The sequence below is a fragment of the Eretmochelys imbricata genome, chromosome 11 (assembly GCF_965152235.1).
Source record: "Eretmochelys imbricata isolate rEreImb1 chromosome 11, rEreImb1.hap1, whole genome shotgun sequence".
NCBI lineage: Eukaryota > Metazoa > Chordata > Testudines > Cheloniidae > Eretmochelys > Eretmochelys imbricata.
Window position 1 is genome coordinate 40,858,107 of NC_135582.1, and position 19,008 is coordinate 40,877,114.

The 19,008-nt window shown below is 40.5% G+C and overlaps 1 protein-coding gene across 3 annotated transcripts in view; it reads left to right on the forward strand.

Moving 5' to 3' along the window:
• The first annotated feature begins 9,300 nt into the window (after window positions 1–9,300).
• ITGA6 (integrin subunit alpha 6) overlaps window positions 9,301–19,008 on the forward strand; it is a 32,911-nt gene continuing 23,203 nt past the window's right edge. For 2 of the 3 annotated variants that reach the window (XM_077829610.1, XM_077829611.1), the window contains exons 1-7: window positions 9,301–9,380; window positions 10,176–10,449; window positions 12,522–12,653; window positions 15,434–15,647; window positions 16,322–16,515; window positions 16,655–16,757; window positions 17,655–17,759. In XM_077829610.1, coding sequence (XP_077685736.1) covers window positions 9,336–9,380; window positions 10,176–10,449; window positions 12,522–12,653; window positions 15,434–15,647; window positions 16,322–16,515; window positions 16,655–16,757; window positions 17,655–17,759 — 1,067 coding nt within the window. In that variant the 5' untranslated portion in view covers window positions 9,301–9,335. Of the gene's footprint in view, window positions 9,381–10,175; window positions 10,450–12,521; window positions 12,654–14,058; window positions 14,176–15,433; window positions 15,648–16,321; window positions 16,516–16,654; window positions 16,758–17,654; window positions 17,760–19,008 lie in introns of all 3 variants that reach the window. The other variant, XM_077829609.1, reaches the window with a different exon arrangement.

A 19,008-nucleotide genomic window follows, 5' to 3' on the forward strand; every position in this document is an offset into this window, starting at 1 on the left:
CTGCCGGGTCCCTGCTGGGCTCCTGCCGGGGGGCACTTACCTTGGGCAGCTCCCGGTTGGCGGCGCAGTGGATCTAAGGCAGGCTCCCTGTCTGCCCTGACCCCACTCAGGCACATCGGCACCTCCTCCCACCCCCCAACTCTGCCAGCCAGTAGTGCACCACGTGGCCACCCCTCTCCCGGAAGGGGCCAACACGCCTCTACAGCCCTTGGTGAGGGGCATGTGGCTCCGCATGCGGCCCCTCTCTGCAGATACCGCCCCTGCAGCTCCCATTTGCCACAGCTCCCATGTTCCCGGCCAATGGGAGCTGTGGGGGCAGTGCTTTCAGGCAGGAGCAGCGCATGGTTCCCCCCCCCTCCCCCCGGCCATGAGGATGCTGGCTGCTTCTGGGAATTGCAGGGGCCGTGGCAGGCTTGGGGCCTTAGGGGCAGGCAACCCCGTTGTGCTGCTGCAGCGGAGATCGCGATCAGCTGGGAGACCAGGATCGACAGGTCAATTGCGATCTACGGGTTGGTGACCACTGCTGTAGATGTAATGGATTTCTGGGTACCCAGGACTGAGAGTCACCTTGTTTCCCTCTTGCCTTCTGTGTGAGGGAGACTTGCTTGTGCTTAACTGGGTGTCAGTTCTGTGACACCACCGTCAAGCACTCTCTTCTGTGCAATGCTGGCCCTTATTTAGCCAGGCATAACAATCGGTGCACCCCAGTCCCTGAGTCCCTTTGAAGCACTCCCCTTTGGCGTCCAGCCTTTGAAGTGTATCTCAAGATAAGAAAAGGTTCTCTTCCCTGATGACTTCCCTATAACTGTTGAGTTCATATGTAAATATGTATCTGGGGTATTAGCTCACAATGCTGAATTTACATGCCAACAGGCAGGTGAATCAACATCCGTTGTCTCCTAGGAAACATGTTCCCCACCTCTCCTGTAATACAGAATGTAATAACGTATCTTTAGTATACATACATAACTTCTTATCTAGTATTTGTATATGCCTTTCATAAACTATATTAATGACTGTTGTAACCCTGGCTTTTAATTTAAGACCTCACATGACATTCTTTGGTGAACGCGAATGAATGTACATACCAGAATCAGGATATTCTTGTAACCTTCTGGCCATTTGGCATTGAGGGGTTTTTGGATCAGAGTGAAGATCTGCAAAAGAACCTTAAAATCTATATGTGATAGGCTCTTTAAATGAACGTGAAGGTGGAGCATTTGTTTTTCAGATTAATTTATTTGGGCACAGAACCATTGGGGTTGACCCTTCCTATACACCAGAACAGAGCCTAGTTTTGCTTTGTAGTTACTTACCCTGCCCCTTCTGGTGCTGTCCATCTCTTCTCCCATTCCCTATGATACAATCTGCTCTTTAGGGAGAGCTGTACTAGTTACATGAAAACCATAATCCTTCAAACATCAGGGCTTTAGAAAACAGGTTAGTGATGTGTCTGGGAAACATCTTTACACTGATAATTTGAAAATACACCAATGGAGTCATAGAATCATTGTACTGGAGAGGACCTTGAGGGGTCTTCTAGTACAGTCCCCTGTACTCTAGGATTTCACATATTAATGACCTAAACATACCCATTGGTACAAACTGTAAATGGTGTTTATCCTTGTAGAAAGAGTCACAAAGTGGTTCTGCGCTAACATAATCACCTGTTGGATTTTTGGGAGATCTTGGGTGTTGAGGGGAGAAGGAGGGCTGATCTCTTGATGATATGCCCTATAACTCATGTGCATGTTAACAGGAATTACGCAAGTATACAGAGAGAAGAATAGACCCCACTAGGTATTTAGGCAGTGACCTGTACTGTTTGTTTTTCATCACTTCTGAGAGTTGAATCCAATCATAAAGCAGAGATGGTGTCTGTGACACTAGAATTTCAAATAAAGCTTCTCTTTTATATTGACAAGCTTGTTTTAGCAATGTGTGGGGAGAGCTGTCTACCTTCATTTTTAAAAAGCCAACAACAGTCAAGACATTTATAGGGACAGGGCTCACTTGGAGATGCCTGTAATGACTTGTCTCAGAATGGGTTGGAACAGTGCTTTTACATGTACAGGGCCAATCCTGTTCCTACTGAGGTCAATACAAATCTTTCATTAACTTCTAGCACAATCTGCTCTGACTGTACACAGAATGTTTCCCACTTGACTTTCTCCCTGTGATCTCTTCATGCTTATGGGCTGTTCCCATCTTCTAAATGCCATGTTCATAAATGCCTTCAACATAGAATTATTTACAAGTGTTGCAAGAATGGAATTGCCCTTGCTTATGTTGAGAAAGAGGTTTGAACTTGGGATCTTCACTGCTAAAAGCATGAGCATCTACTGCTTGAGCTCAAGGACTAGATTCCTTAATTGGCAGCATTGGCAGCCACAAAAACTTAAGGGGACAAAGACTCAGTCTCCTGCTGAAGGTTATCCAGATGCCTTAGTTAGGATCAGGGTCATATTGTGCTGTGGTAGAAATTGTCTCTGCCCAGAAAAGCTTAAAATTTCATCTGATATGAAACCAGTGAGTGTGGCAAACAAAAGGAGTGTATGGCTGGGGGGGAGGAAGAGTGGGTAACACAAGTAGGATTAAACTCTGGTTTGTAAATTACCAGTTGTCCTTAGAGCTCTTCTTTCTGGTCAATATAATTAAACTCTTTGAAAACCAAGGGTTAGGAGTGTGGGAGAAAAAGCATTCAGAAGAGAATCACTCTCCTCCATAGCAGTCTGTAGAGTGACAGTTCAGCCACTACAGCACTTGTCTTCATCACTTTCCTAATTTCGTGTTCCTTGTGTTTATGCTGCAATTTTTTTGAAAAGGACAGTGGTGCACAATATCTTACACTGTTCCCAGTAATAGCAACCTTAAATTAGACATTTGTGGTGGATGAAGGTAACCAAATTTTAAACTGCTGATACCTGTGACTACTTTATTCAGCCTATTTGTAGATACAGGTAATTTGTTACCCAGAAAACACTTTCAGTAATGTCTTGTGGACAATAATGTCTTCTAACCCTATCATTCTATGGCTACTCCAGTCCGCATAATGGTGATGAGGCTGGGATCATTAACATAATCCTGTCACTTTAAAAGAGAGCATGGCAAATATAGGGTGTGTGAACAGGATTTTCTTTCTAGTATGTTAATTGGATGTTGTCCCTTTCAGTTTTTCATCCAGTTTGGTGTTTGGTCTAAAGTTGATATAATGAATCACTGAAATTATTTTTCTTATAGAAATATGTTTACAAAATGTTATTGTCTCTTGTAAAGTATTGAGACATGAACAGGATAAAGACATTCACTAGAGATGGGAAAGCATCCAGTAAAGTTTGGTCAAGTGATAAAGTGGTGAGGGCTATGAACAAATAAACTTTTAAAATAATCTCTTTGATACGTGGTTTTCATCTTAACTGCAGGTCCCGCTTCACAAATGATGGATATGTTTACATGAAAAAAATAGGGGGGGAAACTGAGATAGTTTTGAGTTGCCACTACTCCCACTTCTATTTTTGTTACCACAGCTTTCATTAAAGTTTAAAGGATTCTGCAAGCATATAATGCTGCAGTTCTCTCTCAGTCACTTGTTAAGTTTCTTAAGTGTTACTGATGAAAGCAGAAAGGAATTTAAATTAAAACAGTCTTCTGGTTAGTATTACATATAGACTGTAAAACTGGAAATCTATTGCTGGTTTGTTTGATTTGCTTGATATTGCAGTAGTTTATAATTTTTTAAGCACTTCATTGGACTAGATTTGATGCAACTACGTTGCTTCCATTTATCTATTTGAAATTCAGACTCTTCAGTGAACAGTGGTCAGCAACAGTTGGCAAATTTGGACATCAGATCCACCTAATAGTGTCTGGATGGCCAATTCCCAACTCCTCTCCCTTATTAGAAATGTATATATACTGGAAGTTTTCGTTTTAAAAAAATCATGGGGCAGATCCTGCTTTAGCTGAAATCAACAGGAATTTTGCTGTTTTTGGTGGAGGCGAGGGGGTAGTATAGTTCCCCATATACTTTTGGAAAAACAAGTAAGTTTTGTCTCCATAATTCTGTCTGTATAGAATGATTATTAGTGTTGTACAGCATTACTCTGTAAAGTACTTTTAACTATAATGAGCCATGGCTTTAAGCACCCACAAACAACACAGTGGTTGGCAGGGATTGAATCTGGGACCTAAGCACCAAGAAATAGGTCTCTTTCAATTGAGCTAAAATGATACCTTGGTAGCGGGATTTAGTTAAATAGGTGTTCTTTCATGCAGACCTGGAGTTAAAACTTTGCTCCTCCAGTGCCGTAGCCTTAAAACATGCATGTTCTCTTCAGATTTGGACATTAGTGTTGGGAGAGTGATGGAGCAAATCCATATATTGCAAGCCAGCTGATGATCACTGTTTGAGGTTGGAGGAGGGAACTACCTTAGTCATGACCAAAGGCACCAAGCTCAAAAAAGTAGTTGAATTATCACTTTAACGAATGGCACTGTCACAGGGTCTCTGCCCTACCTGTGTGTGACACAGTCACTCTGTTCCGCTGGTTGGGAAAATGAAGGAGGTCTGGTGACTGGTTGGGGAGTGGTGAGGTTAAGTAGGCTGATTAGGCCTGGATTAGATAAAACAGAGGCCTGTGGAGAGCCAGAGGGAGGAGGCCTGTGGAGAAGGCAGAGCTCTTCTTGCTGATCAATATAATTAAACTCCTTTGAGAACCACGCAGTGGGATTGTGGAAGAAAAAAGGATTCAGAAGAGGATCACTCTCCTCCATAGCGGTCTGTAGAGTGAGGGTGAGAAGGCCAAACTCTAAGCAAGAAGTCCTGGGAGTTACTGCTGGGAGAGCAGACCGATAGGGAGGAGAGGCTGGGGCAAAAGAATCTTCTTGGTTTGAATTCCATTTGTTTTATGCCCCTTTATTGGCGGGACTTAATTAATTGGACCCCAGAAGGGAAATCTTGTTCACAGTATCTTGGAGTGTCTGGTATGGAGTGAGGCCCTCTTTGGAGAGGGGGAAAAAGGAGGCAGGCTGCTGCAGAGCCACCCTAGTCCATGAAAGTGGAGCTATGGAGGTGGCAGCCTGGCCACAAGCACAGAAGTAATAATTCCCTTAATTAATCTTAATTTGGAAAACTCAAATTCTTAATTACTGGGCTATGATTAGTTAAGGGAGAATAGTAGCCTTGTATTCAGCTTTATTTAGCATAAAGCCAACTATGTCCAGTGGCGGAGTGATCCTTAACAGAAGTTTTGCCAAGGGTGAAATAGTAAGACTACTATTAGTAGTTCATTTAATTACCTTGCAATTTCACTGGCTAACAGAGAATGCCACCGGTAGTATAATACACACTTAAACCAAATTAATGTAGAAATGTAGACTAATGCAACATTGAGTCTGATTCTGCAACACTCTGTTAATGTACTTATTTGCATTCATGGTCCCTTTGAGGTTATTTGCCAGTAATCAGCCCTAAGTCTGCACAATTGAAATTGTAAAAAGTTAAGGTTCTGACAGCAGTGCTAACTTGCTATACATCTTCTATATTTTATGGCTTACATTTTATGACATAGTATCAGAGAGGTAGCTGTGTTAGTCTGGATCTGTAAAAGCGGCAAAGAGTCCTGTGGCACCTTATAGATTAACAGACGTATTGGAGCATAAGATTTCGTGGGTGAAGAAGTGAGTATTCACCCACAAAAGTTTATGCTCCAATACGTCTGTTAGTCTATAAGGTGCCACAGGACTCTTTGCCGATTTTATGACACAAATGGTAATATATTAAGCTGCACATAAAGTAGAAAAATTGGTTACAGAACCTGAACCTTTGAGTCTCTGGTGAGCACCCACATGTTGCTCCTGTTGACTCAACTTTCAAAATCAGACTATATTTATAAAGGTGTCTAAATATGGATCTAGAGGCTGACTTTAGGTACTTGTGTTTGAAAGTTTCAGTCATATCCATTATGCAGTAAGGGAGAGCTTGCAATAAATAGGCAAATCATCCTCGGAAAAATTCAAGAACTCACTTAAACTCCATTTTCACAGTAAGTATTTTGTTTTTAATCTTTATTGTTTCCCCTGCCAATATAAGCATCTTTTTAAAAAAAAAATCCTCTTTTGTTCTGGTTCCTTGGGAGGAAGGCGTTTTGATCACCAGCGAAAGAGCTAAAATAGACTCCAGAATGCACACAGCTGCAGAAACAATTATATTTCTCAACATAAGCTCACATTTATTTTTTGTTTCAGTTCCTTTCATTAAAATTTTTTTAGAATAAGTAACAGTCCAATTACTACTCAAATGTAAAAAAGAGATTATCAATCTGTAATGATACTCATGTTCATCCATCAGAACTTATCCAGGCAACATACAATCTGATTCATTTGGACTGCCTCAACCAGGATGAAACTCACCCTGGTGCATAAGGCCCAGCATCACTAGCTTTGTGCACATCTCATCATTAACCAGAGATTGAGCTTTACTTTGTGACAGTAGTTCAGTAATTTCTGTTATGGACTTCTGCTATTTAAGAATGATATGCAGGGTGAGTAGAGTGCATTGCTCACGCATTGGGATGCTTGACTTGCACCTTTACAGTAAGTTTTGCTTGACTGATTGAACTAAAGATTAATTGAACATTATTAGGAATGAAAGAAATTAAAATGCAAAGTTCTCAGCATGTTTACAATGACCTGTGCTGCAGTGCCTGAAACTGTCTTACGGCCCACCCTGGTGTGCTCTACAGGGCAGACCTGTAGTGCTGCAGCATAGATTAGTTCCACCATGTTTTAATACCTTTCTGGGCACTACTTGAAAATGCATTCTAGAATGTACCAATCTAATTTAAACCCGTTTCACTAGAGCCTGTTCATGACGTGCATGATTGTTGAAACTGTCTTGTGCATCTGATAAAATTTAAGATTTGTAGCACCATTCAGCAGTAATTTATGTAAGATGATTGAAGATTTTTCTTGGTTCATGAACCTGGTACAGTAATAGTCTTGAAGGACAAACAGCAGCTGCCTAGGCAAAAACCATCTGAAAAATATTTAGACTTTTGGGGACTACGCTAGTGCAGCCACAAGCTGATAGTACTTAGATATTGGATTTTTTTAAAAAAGGTAACCTGGAAAATCAAATAAAGTTATGCTCTCTTTTTTGCTCCTTTATGATGAGTAAAGAAGGCCTGAAATAATTTTAATAGAGCTGGGAATTTTGTATTGATTTTTTTTCAGCAGAAAATGCAGGTTCTGAAAAACTGAAATCTTGCAAACTTTTCCCATTAGGAAAATCTAAACAAAATATTTTGTTTCAGGTTGAACTGAATAGAAGCATTTTAGTTTGAACCAATTAAAACATTTTGTTATGGGTCAGTTAAACATTAATATATGTGTGCGTGCGTTGCCATGTTGCCTCATGGGAGTTCTAGTTTGGGTGCCACGTGCCCTCATTTTTTTTTTTCTGTGGGCTGAGCTTCCGGGCTGGACTAGGCCTTCCATGATTCACCATGATCTGGCCTCTTGTTGAATTGATATGATGCATTGTGGGAATGGCATGAGCAAAGTAACTCATGGGAAATGTAGTCTGGCTGGGAAGCCCAGCCTATGGAGGAGAACAGGGCCACAAGGCGCTTGAACTACAGCAGTTGTAGCACATTATACCACAGCAGGTCAGGAGGACACAGATTAACGTTGAGTTGAGACAAAATTAAGCACTTTAATTCCAGAATGTCAAAATGTTTAGTTTTGATCAGAAATGTCAAAATGAAACATTTAGAAACAGATTTTTGGAACTTAATTCTGTGAAAAATTTCATTTCAATTTTTCATCCTGATTTGGGATGAAAATTTTTTTCCAAATACTGTAACAGAATTTTACATTGGATGTAAATTCTGATTTTCTATCAGCTCTAGGTTTTTAAATTTTCAGGGTTTTTCAGGGTCACCTTCTGTACTACTGTTGAAGGTTAACTAGCCATAAAGAATCCAACTTGATTCTCAGATCACAGGCTGAATTTGCTTGAATGGCAATTAGGGAATTTTGTAAACTGAGCATATTTGATATGAAATCATTAGATGATTGGAGAACCTCACAATGCTATGATTACACAGTCAGTTTTCATAGAACCACCATGCTTTGAGAGAGAGACTTTTTAAATGATCTACTTAAAAAAGCAATTAGAAAAATTGTCATGGTGTAACTATGCCATCCTCCTTCAATAGTTTACAAATCAGATCTCTACTGACATATCAAAATAGCATCCCCTGATTCTACTCTTTTTACTTCTCTCAAGTTACTCAAAATATATAGTTTTCTATTTCTCTCTCAACAGATTGCTGGTTGGAGCACCTCGGGAGAAAGCCTTTCCATCCCAGCAAGCCAACAGAACTGGAGGGTTGTATAGCTGTGACATTACATCCCCAGAGACGCTTTGCACACGTGTCCTCTTTGATGAGAACGGTAGGCTCTTCCATATTTTTCTTTGGAGTGAAGCAATTGTCTGTTTTTGCTTATCAGATGTAAACCTCAATGGTCTTTCCCACTGAATATAGCATCTTTCTTTTTCTTAAAATCAGTGATCACAAGGAACACTTATTCTTATCCTCTTTAAATGTTTTTACAGCTTTTCTTATTTAGTTTTTGAGTGAAAACAAGTCTTAGCTTAATTGCTAAAGCAATATTGATGTTGAATCCAGATGTTTTGCTTATGATCATATTTTTCAGTAAGTGTAAGTTATATCTTAATTTAAAAAAAAACAAAAAAACAAAATCCTTTTTCACTGATATAACTAATCCTCATCAATTAAGGCTTTGTTGTATGGGCAAAGTGTATAGACAGTGCCACCTACAGGCTCTTTCAGGTACAGTATGGAGTTGTTAACAAATATTGGATTAAAATTAACAAGGAGTCCTTGTGGCACCTTAGAGACTAACAAATTTATTTGGGCACAAGCTTCGTGGGCTATGACCCACTTCATCAGATGCATGGAGTGGAAAATACAGTAGGTAGGTATAAATATACAGCACATGAAAAGATGGGATTTCATGTGCTGTATATTTATACCTACCTACTGTATTTTCCATTCCATGCATCTGATGAAGTGGGTCATAGTCCACAAAAGCTTTTCAAATAAATTTGTTAGCCTCTAAGGTGCCACAAGGACTCCTTGTTGTTTTTGCTGATACAGGCTAACACAGCTACCCCTCTGAAACCTGAATTACAATTGTATGTTTATAATCAAAGCACAATATGCTCTGACAGGAGTTAACCATAGTGTGTAAAATTATGTTGTGATGATGCAGCTGATCCAGCAACTGAGAGTAAAGAAGACCAGTGGATGGGTGTAACTGTCCAAAGTCAGGGGCCAGGAGGAAAAGTGGTGGTAAGTCTATAGGACTAGAATATTTATTAGTATTTGTTTAGGCTGCATGTTTTAAAGTTGTCCGCATTTCTGTACCTTTACAGAATTCTTTCTAGGTTTTGTTGCTATTAGATTCCTAAACATAAGGAATTAAAATTTTCCCTAGAAGAATGAAGAACTGCAGATAATCTGAAACTTCTGTTGATGAGACGGACAAGCTTTTGAGCTCCACAGAAGAAGAGCTCTGTGGAGCTCAAAAGCTTGTCCCCTTTTCAACAACAGAATTTGTTCCAATAAAATATATTACCTCACCTATCTCGGCTCTCCCTTACCTCCAAAACTGTTAGTTAGTAATGCTGCTGGATGCAGTATTAACTTGCATGGAGGGAGGGGCAAATTCACTGTGTCAGCAGGGAACCAGTGACAGCCTGGCTTCTCCCAGAATGGCAGCATGGTTTGTGCAGAAGCAAGCATGCCCTCTGCCCTTCAGCCTATGTGAAATATTGAGTATGTGCATAGTAGTGCTGTGATCTGCAAGGTTTCCAATAACTTTACATGCAGCCACTGTGGTGGTGGTGGTTTTTTCTTCCTGCCAGCATTCAGATGTTACAAGAGGATGTGACTCAACTTCTGAGTCTCTGTTGTCACTGTTCTCCCAGACATAAGTACCTGGCTTGTATGCTATTGCTGCTAGGGGAGCCTGTAGCTTATAGAGAATGGCCTTCTCATTATTTGGCTTTAATGATAATTTGCAGGAAAAAATACAGAAGGCATAAAACATTTTGCTTATCTACTGTATCTTTGTTTTTCTTGCAGACATGTGCACATCGCTATGAGAAAAGGCAATATGTAAACACAGTTCAGGAAACTCGTGATATCATTGGAAGGTGCTACCTGCTGAGTCAGGATCTCACTATTAAGGATCCTAAGGATGATGAGTCTGCTATGGATGGTGGAGAATGGAGTTTTTGTGATGGCCGACTGAGGGGTCATGAGAAATTTGGTTCATGTCAGCAAGGTGTAGCTGCTACTTTTACTAGAGACTACCATTATGTTGTATTTGGTGCACCAGGAACTTATAACTGGAAAGGTATGACCCTCTCTTTTCCCCGCTCCTAGATTTTTTAGGATTTACCCCGGTTTTGTAAATGCTAAATTATTAGCTCCATGTTACTGTCAAAAATGTCAGATTAAAAACTTGTAAGGCAGAGGTCCCCAATCTATGGGTGCGCCCTCCTTACGGGGGCACAGAGGAATGTTTGGGAGGGTGCGGCAGGGGCCCGGTCCAGCCCCCATGAGGGGTGGGGAGGGAGAGCCACCCAGCCCTGCTCCTGGCCCCGGCTGCCTGCTTGGGGATCCACTTCTGGCCGCGGCTGCTGGCCCTGCGCCCACGGTCCCAGCTGCTGGCCTTGACCCCTGGCCAAGGCTCTGCTCCTGTTCCCCGCCTCCAGCTATGGCTCCAGCTTTAGCCCCTTATCCCGCCTGCGTTCCTCCCCTCCTGGAGTTGTGGCCCCGCTCTGGGCCCCAGCTCGGGGGGGGGACGGACCCTTCGAGGTAAAAAAATTTGGGGATCAGTGTTGTAAGGGGAAGGCTTTAAAAAATTGGAATAGCTAATGGGTGGATTACATAAGTTAACACGCTGTTGTAGGAAACTCCTACTTCACTGGTCTTAATTTTCTTGCAGGATTCAGTGCTTGTGTCAAAGGGTGGAACTGTCACACTGAGTGTGTATATACATATTTTTAGCATTATTTGGCAAACATCTCATTTTTCTGCATTTGAGCAATTATTCAGACAAATGTCTGCACTAAAACTTTTATCCTAATTGGTCCTGCAATGTGCTCATTCTTTTGTGTTTGTGACATCAGTCATCTTCTGTGGAAACTGCGGGTACCTTTTCAACATGTTTAAAACTCGCAGCTGAGAGTCTCAGAGCCTGGGTCTTCAGACTCAGGGTGGTGGGGCTCGTGCTATCATGCTAAAAACAGCAGTGCGGAAGTGTAGGCACACTGGAGTTTGGGCTCCAAAGCTCAGGGAGGTGGGTGAGTGTTGGAGTCCAAGCTCCAGCTCGAGCCACAACGTCTGGCCTGGCGCGTAAGCCTGTGTCTGTAGTCTGTCTCTGAGACTCGCTGCTGCAGGTTTTTAAAACTCAGTGTAGACATACCCTAATATATCACATGTTCAGTATGGCAGGATCATGGGAAGATGATTGCACACAGAGCAAATATTTAAACATTCAAGGGCAAATCCTTATGTTTTTACTCCAGTAAAACTCCATTGACTTTAATGGGTGTTCTGCCTGAGTAAAAACTAAAGACTGTGGCAACTGGCACATATCACCTAGCAAATGTTGCAAAACTCAGAAAAACAATGGATAGATTTGTATCCCTTGGTTTATGTTGAGAAATTTTCAAATGCCTGGCCTGTTTGTTTTTTTAAGAGATTTCTTTTTGCACATCATTACACCAATAGCTGCAAAATACTTCCCTCCCCCTCCTTTAGAATGCCTGTTTGGTCTTTGACCCCTGTTCTACAGAGTTCTTTCATACACCTGTGTCTGGCACATGAACCATGCGAAATATCTGGCACAAGGCATACTTTTTGTGAAGACTTAATTTTCCAAATATCTGCTTCTGTCAAGAAAATTTGAACAAGCCGAAGGAGCATATTGAGTTAAGAGATTGCTTTATGTTAATTGCAGAGAACTGCTATGGCAGTACATCAGTTTTATGAATATGCTTTCATATCCCGGAAAAACATGTCTGTACTTGACAAATTGTTAAATAAGCCTGACTAAAGAGAAGCACCCATTTTGATTAGGTAGCAGCTTTGTCTATAATGCCTTTGTTGAAAGGGTGAAATGATATGTTGAGTGAAGAGGGTTGATGATCAGTGTATTCAATGTTTTGTTGACAATTTTAATAATGTATACCATATTTCCCAGATCATTGCCTGGCATCATAAAGTTGCTGCATCATGACACCCATATGCATACAATACCATGAGATTTTAAAACATAACTTCAGGCTATGTGCTATTCTTCCTCCCAATTCAAACAATGATCACAAGGACAATATTGCTAATGTCAATCAGGAACCATATATCTATTATTTTTCTCTCTTGTCATTCATCCATTTTTATTTTACCATTTCATTCCTTCAGGGGTGGTTCGTGCAGAGCAAAAGAATCAAACATTTTATGCTGTGGATATCTTTGATGATGGGCCTTATGAAGTTGGTAGTGAGAGTCGCCGAGCTGAGAATCTAGTTCCTGTGCCAGCTAACAGTTATTTAGGTAGGATTAAGCACAGATGGTAAAATTCTTCAGTCATTTTGAACACTCGCTATCCAAAGGATGTGCAATACCATAAAATACAAGCAGAAATCAATTATTTTATGCCCCTGTAAAATGCAACCATATTTGGTCATTCACATCCTCCTCTACATATGTGGGCTAAGTATAAAATGATACTCCATTGAGGTACCTGTAAGAGCTACAAATGTAACAAGACATTTAAGAGCTGTGATGAGGACCTGCAAATTCTCATTATGTGCTTATAGGCACTCTCTAACAGTAAGTACTGTCTGTGGATTCATACTCCTGGATCATGTGGCCACCAGCAAGTAGAATTGGGAGCTGTAGTAAAGCTTGAGTTTCTGAGAATAACTGTTAAGTCGGCATCGTGTGTGTGCTGAGAGCATAAACATTGCACCGAACTACCAGTCCCTTAACTCCTAAGGCTTCTTTGCACAGCTAATGGCTGTCCTAAATAACTCAAATACAACATGGTAATTACAGATACGTTTTTAAAAGCTTTTAATCATTAGCATGGATTGACACTAATAAAAATGTAGTATGATTTTCATGATGAAAAGCAAAAGAAAACTGTCCTGCTTAATGCAAACAGTGAAGAAGAAAGGCCAAATGAGAGGTGCCATTACAAACCAGAAAGAATAAAGGCTGAATGGGATCTTTGAAAAATTGAGTAGTGTCAAGAGAAAGAAGCGTCTTTCTGCTCCAAATGCTGATTTGTGTGACACTTCTACGCCAGTACTCTTTACGTTTGCAATGGGTTTAAGCACATGCTAGTAAAATGGAGCCAGAAGAGCTGGTGATGGAAAGAGAGAGGGATTAATTCTTAGCATCAGGTCTGGGAGAGAGCCATCTTAGAGTGAAGAAATGAAAGTGAGAATGAGACTTGTTATAAGAAGAAATAGAACATCCATTACAGTTAAACAGGAATCAGATCAAGAATTTGTAGGTGCTGGGGACCATAAATAGTGATGGTAGAGAGATGAATTCATAGCATTTCTAAAGATCTAAGTGGTCCATTTGGATTGAGGCAGGAATGCCAGGGCTAGGGATGTTATGGAGGAGCTTTCATGCCGAACAGAAAAAGACTGCAATAAGCAGGACCATAGTATTTTTGTCTTCCTGTTCATCAGCATTAAATTTTCAAAACAAGTCTAATGTTGCATTTATATCCCAGAGGCTTTGTCACTCTAAAAAGCTCCTTTGCTTGATGTGACATGTCTTAGGAATCAAATTAACTTCCTCTTTCATTGGTAAGTAGTGCAGTGCCAGCCTGGCATTAATTGGCAGTTGCTGTGCCCTAGGTTATACGTGATGTGCAGTTATTTTTACTGCTTAACTACCATATCTTTCTTCTTTGATCTCTTCCTCCCATATATGTTCACAGGTCTTCTGTTTTTGACAAGTGTGTCTGATACTGATCCTGATCAGTTTGTATACAAAACATTGCCTCCCAATGTAAGAGTGGACAAATCCACTGGTGTGATGATGAATAGCTACCTAGGTTTGTTACCTGAGGTGACAATATATATGGTCTTGGTCATACTTTTGTGTGTGTGTGTGTGTGTATCCAGACTTTGACATAATTATTTATTTATTCCCTCCCCCCCCCCATTTCAAATGCATTCAAGTAAAAGCATGTAACAGCAGGGATTCAGATGATGGATAGCTTATAAAGTAAGGGGCTTTGGAGAGGACTTGATCTGTAATGTAACACTCAAAATATACTATAGCCTTCTTACCAAGCTTATCTGAAACTCTGTCTTATTTTTGTAATTGAGAATCGGAATGGCAGTGGTGAAGGATTCCAAGAAAAGGAGATTAGGGGGGCTTGATATTTACTTCTCTTCTAATCTAGATTTTTCCTCACAATTTGTCTGACTTTTGATACTTGGATTTATACCACAAATTCATGCACTATCCCAATATATGTATGCAGTAATCCTGTTCAAAATATGTAAAATAATAATTAATTCAATGTATTAACTTTAGAATTTAAATTGAAGATTTAGGATTGCATGCTTTTTGAAATGTCCTTTATAGACATAATTAGCATGTTACTGCTGATTTCACCACTACTGTATACAGCAGATTCTCAAATACTGTCTAACATTAACATAAAATACTGTGCTTGTACAATGCTTTGCATGTTTTTATAACAGAAAATAACATTTGTATGAAATTCATAAGTGTTCATTCTGTGTTAGAGGCTAAGCACTTAAGCTGTATTAAAGTGGTTAGATTTATTAAATTGGTTTTAAGTTAATACATTTTTAAAAAAATATCCACCATAACCATGTGTAGTATCTGTGAAATGTACAGATGGTGTGTTTGTGTGCATTTACACACACATTATAGACACACAAAAAACCACATCCATAGAGTATCAGATTTGTTCGACCAATTATTGTACATTTTACAGATGCTACACATGGGTGTGGTGGAGATGTAGAGAGAAGTCTGTAATATTAAAAACTTTCATTTAGGGTCTTTTTTCTTTCTGCAGACATTATATGGATATATGCTTCATATCATTCTATAGTCACACTTGTGTACTGTTTCATTTATAAGGTGTTTATTATTATAGCAGATTTAAAAATAAATGAAATTGGTAGCATGTAGTGAATATATTTTGGATATATTTGCTAAACTTTGGTTGCAGTAGTGCTACCAGGCACCACTTTAATATAGTGCATATATATTATTTTCAGATCTAACAATAAAAAACTCTAGCTATTGGTTTTTGTTTTCTTTTGTTCTAGGTTTCTCTTTGGACACTGGTAAAGGTATCGTTTCCCAAGAAGAGACAACTTTTGTATCAGGTGCACCAAGAGCCAATCACAGTGGAGCTGTAGTTCTGCTGAAAAAAGATCTCCAAATTCCCAGAACACTCTCGCTTGTGCATATATTTGAAGGAGAAGGGCTGGCCTCTTCTTTTGGCTATGATGTTGCAGTAGTGGACCTCAACAATGATGGGTAAGGCTCTTGTTAAGCTCATGTTATTAAATCCTAGTTTTGTATTGCTGCAGTGCATTGTATGTATAGTGTACCTAAAGATGATTTGCCAATGGAGGAAAATGTGGAGGAATGGAGTTGTGTGTCCCTTCCCCTCCCTAACTTTAGGATGTATAGGGAAGGTTTCCAGTTTGCTTGATTTTCACATTAGCAATATAGGGCATACTAACTCTGGGCTTCCTTTTCAGAGAAGTACACTAGGTGCTGTCTCCGAATTTATTTGAAAGGATGTGACTATTGAATAGTTTTAGACTTCTTCTTTTCTACTCATTGTTAGAGCAATACAGCTAGATGAAAAGTTGACTGAAACTTGAATGGGTAATATGTTTTTTTTTTTTTTTTTTTAAAAAGGCAGAAAAAAAATCACATTCAAGCAAAAATCCTCGTAGGTATTCTTTATACAGCACAGAAAAGAGGGGAAAAGCCACAAACACAGTTTGTTTCTTTAATAAAAATTGCCAGGTTAATTTTTCACTATTGAACCAATTTAATGTGCTTCCTAGTGACCTTTGCTCAGCCTCTTTGTCTGACCAATTTACTTACATTATATTCAGCCTGTAGTCTTTAACTTGCCAGGAATTTTCACTTATTTCTCAGAATTCTTTTAAAATGTCTGTACTTTGTTTCATTTAAAGTTGGCAAGATATTGTTGTTGGAGCCCCACAGTATTTTGACCGATATGGAGAAATTGGGGGTGCTGTGTACATCTACATTAACCAACAAGGCAAATGGGAAGGGGTAAAGCCAATTCGCCTCAATGGAACCACTGATTCTATGTTTGGTATTGCAGTTGAAAATATTGGTGATATTAATCAGGATGGATTCCCAGGTGAGAAAATTGACCTTTTGAAGATGAATGTCCACCCCCGCCCCTTTCCAAAACTAGATTCAGAGCATCTTATTTTATCATGAATGTAACCATTCATCAGGATAACATTTATCTAAATCTCCTAATTTCTTTTCAACAGATATTGCCGTGGGGGCACCATATGATGATTTTGGCAAGGTGTTCATATATCACGGATCCAAGAATGGAATAAATACAAAGCCAGCACAGGTAATTAAACACCCGTTACCACCTGTGCTCAGCCTTGCACAGCATTATAAGCATAAGAAGTTTTGTTCCACAAAAATATATTACACTGGGCAACCTCCACAATAGGCATTGCTCTGTGCACCTTCTGCAGGCCCAGATCCTCAGCTACAGCAAAGCTCAAGAAGGTGTCTGTGCAAAAGTGGCTTTTAGCTCCTTTATGCTTCCCCCAGTCCTGGAGTGGCTGTGTGTTAAAGTAGCCTGAGGATTCCCAGGAGGCCGTTGTGGCACACACCAGTCACCAGGGCACAGGGAAGCCCAGCCATATCCTGTATGCTGGCAGCAGGGAGGGGTGATGGTAGAGGATATATCATGGTGCTACAGTGATGGGAAGCAGCATAAAACCCTAAGATGGACATCTAAGCTACCCAATGATCCCACTACACTGGTACAATCTTCCTGGCTGGCTACAGTGGCTTTAAGGTTAATCTGCATTCCACAGAGTGGCCATATTGCAGTGCATGCTTTGTGCCAATCTGGCCTATAATATTTAAGGGACAAATTCAGACTTTCCTTGCATCTGCTAGACCTAAGGTCTGGAACAGGAGCAAGTGCCACCTGAAAGAAGCACTTCTTCAGAGGCATGGCACTTTGGAAAAGTGCAAGTCATCTGCTGCTTTTCCATGACTGAGAACACAAGTTCAAAAAGGAAGAGTGCAAGTGAGCATGTTATATTCACCAGCTAGTTACATTTTTCTCATGCTGGATTCCCCAAATGGTGGAAACCCTATGCATAAAAGAACAGAGCAAAGGAACATGTGGATTTGTATGCCCCACTTCTTCAGATTTTTGGAGTATAAAGCAATGATAATTACTTAAATGTCTTATTCTCAACAATCTGTTTGTTTTTAGATTCTTGATGGCAAAAAATCCAGTGTTCTATATTTTGGTTATTCTATTACTGGAAATATGGATCTTGATAGAAACTCCTACCCTGATATTGCTGTTGGGTCACTTTCAGATTCTGTCTCTGTTTACAGGTGTGTACTGTATTGGTTTTCTAACAAACTGCTTTGAAGAGATGAATGTTCTGTTTTAGGTTTGTAATGCATTTTTTTTCCTCCAGAGGTTGAAAACTGTGCTGGGGAAGAATGCACATATATCAGTCTGGTCTCTTTTGAGTATGTCTACACTGTACACTAAGCCCAGGTTCTGACTCAGATTTGAGTTCAAACCACTCTTCCATCCACATACAAATCAGTTTGACTTGGATCAGCAAGCACTCGAGGCCTGGTATGGGGGGTGGGTCAGAGCCCAAGTCCTGCTGGGACTGAGATCTAAGCTCTGTCATTTTACAGTGTGGATGCTGCTTAAGCCACACACCTGGGTGAGAGGTTGGTGTAGAGCAGTATAGACACATTAGCTTATTAGCATGGCTGTGAGACCCAGATCCAGCAACTGTAAACGGAGGTTTACAATGTAGTGTGAATGCTCAAGCACGGACTTGGAAACACCGAGTCCACAAGCCTGAGTCCCACAGACCTGGGCTTAGTGTTCAGTGTAGACATACTCTTCTACAAAACTGGCTGAAAGATAACCTAACATCCCTGATGTTTAGCTTTTGTTATGCATTTCTCAAGAAAACATAGCAATGTTAAGAGAACTGTAGATTATGAATTGTTGGAATGATGCATACAAGGTGGGATAATTATAGTGGATATTTGGCTAATCCTGTGTGCATGCATGCCCACCGTGACCAAGTAAGGCCTTAACACTGAGGAATCTGCATTTCTGCTGTGTGAGCGGTGGAAGGGAGGGGCTGAATTCAGAAAGTCCATGTTGGCAGCTCTTAAACCTGTGACATGTAGAGATCTGCTCCATGGGGCTCCCTTCACACGAGTGTACAAGGAGATATTGTGTGAGCGACAGGGTCAGAGGTCTGCAATAGCAGATCCAATCTGTCATCTCTTGATTGGGGCAGGGACCACATTTTACTCTGTACCATGCTGAGCATAATGTGGGACCCCCATGCTGACTGGGGCCCCTAGGTACTACCATAATACAAATAATAATAATCTGCCTCCATGCTCTCTTGCAGATGCGGGTGCAGTAGATGTAGGGCGTACTGAAGCCCTCCGGTTACATTAGTGCCCACAGAACAGCTTGGGGATGAGGAATCTGACCCCTTGCTGACCTCCTAAGCCTACAGTCTGGTTACTCAGGCTTTGCACTGGGGATACAATTTGGCTGCAGAAAGATCTAATTTTGCCATTTAACGTATGATGACAG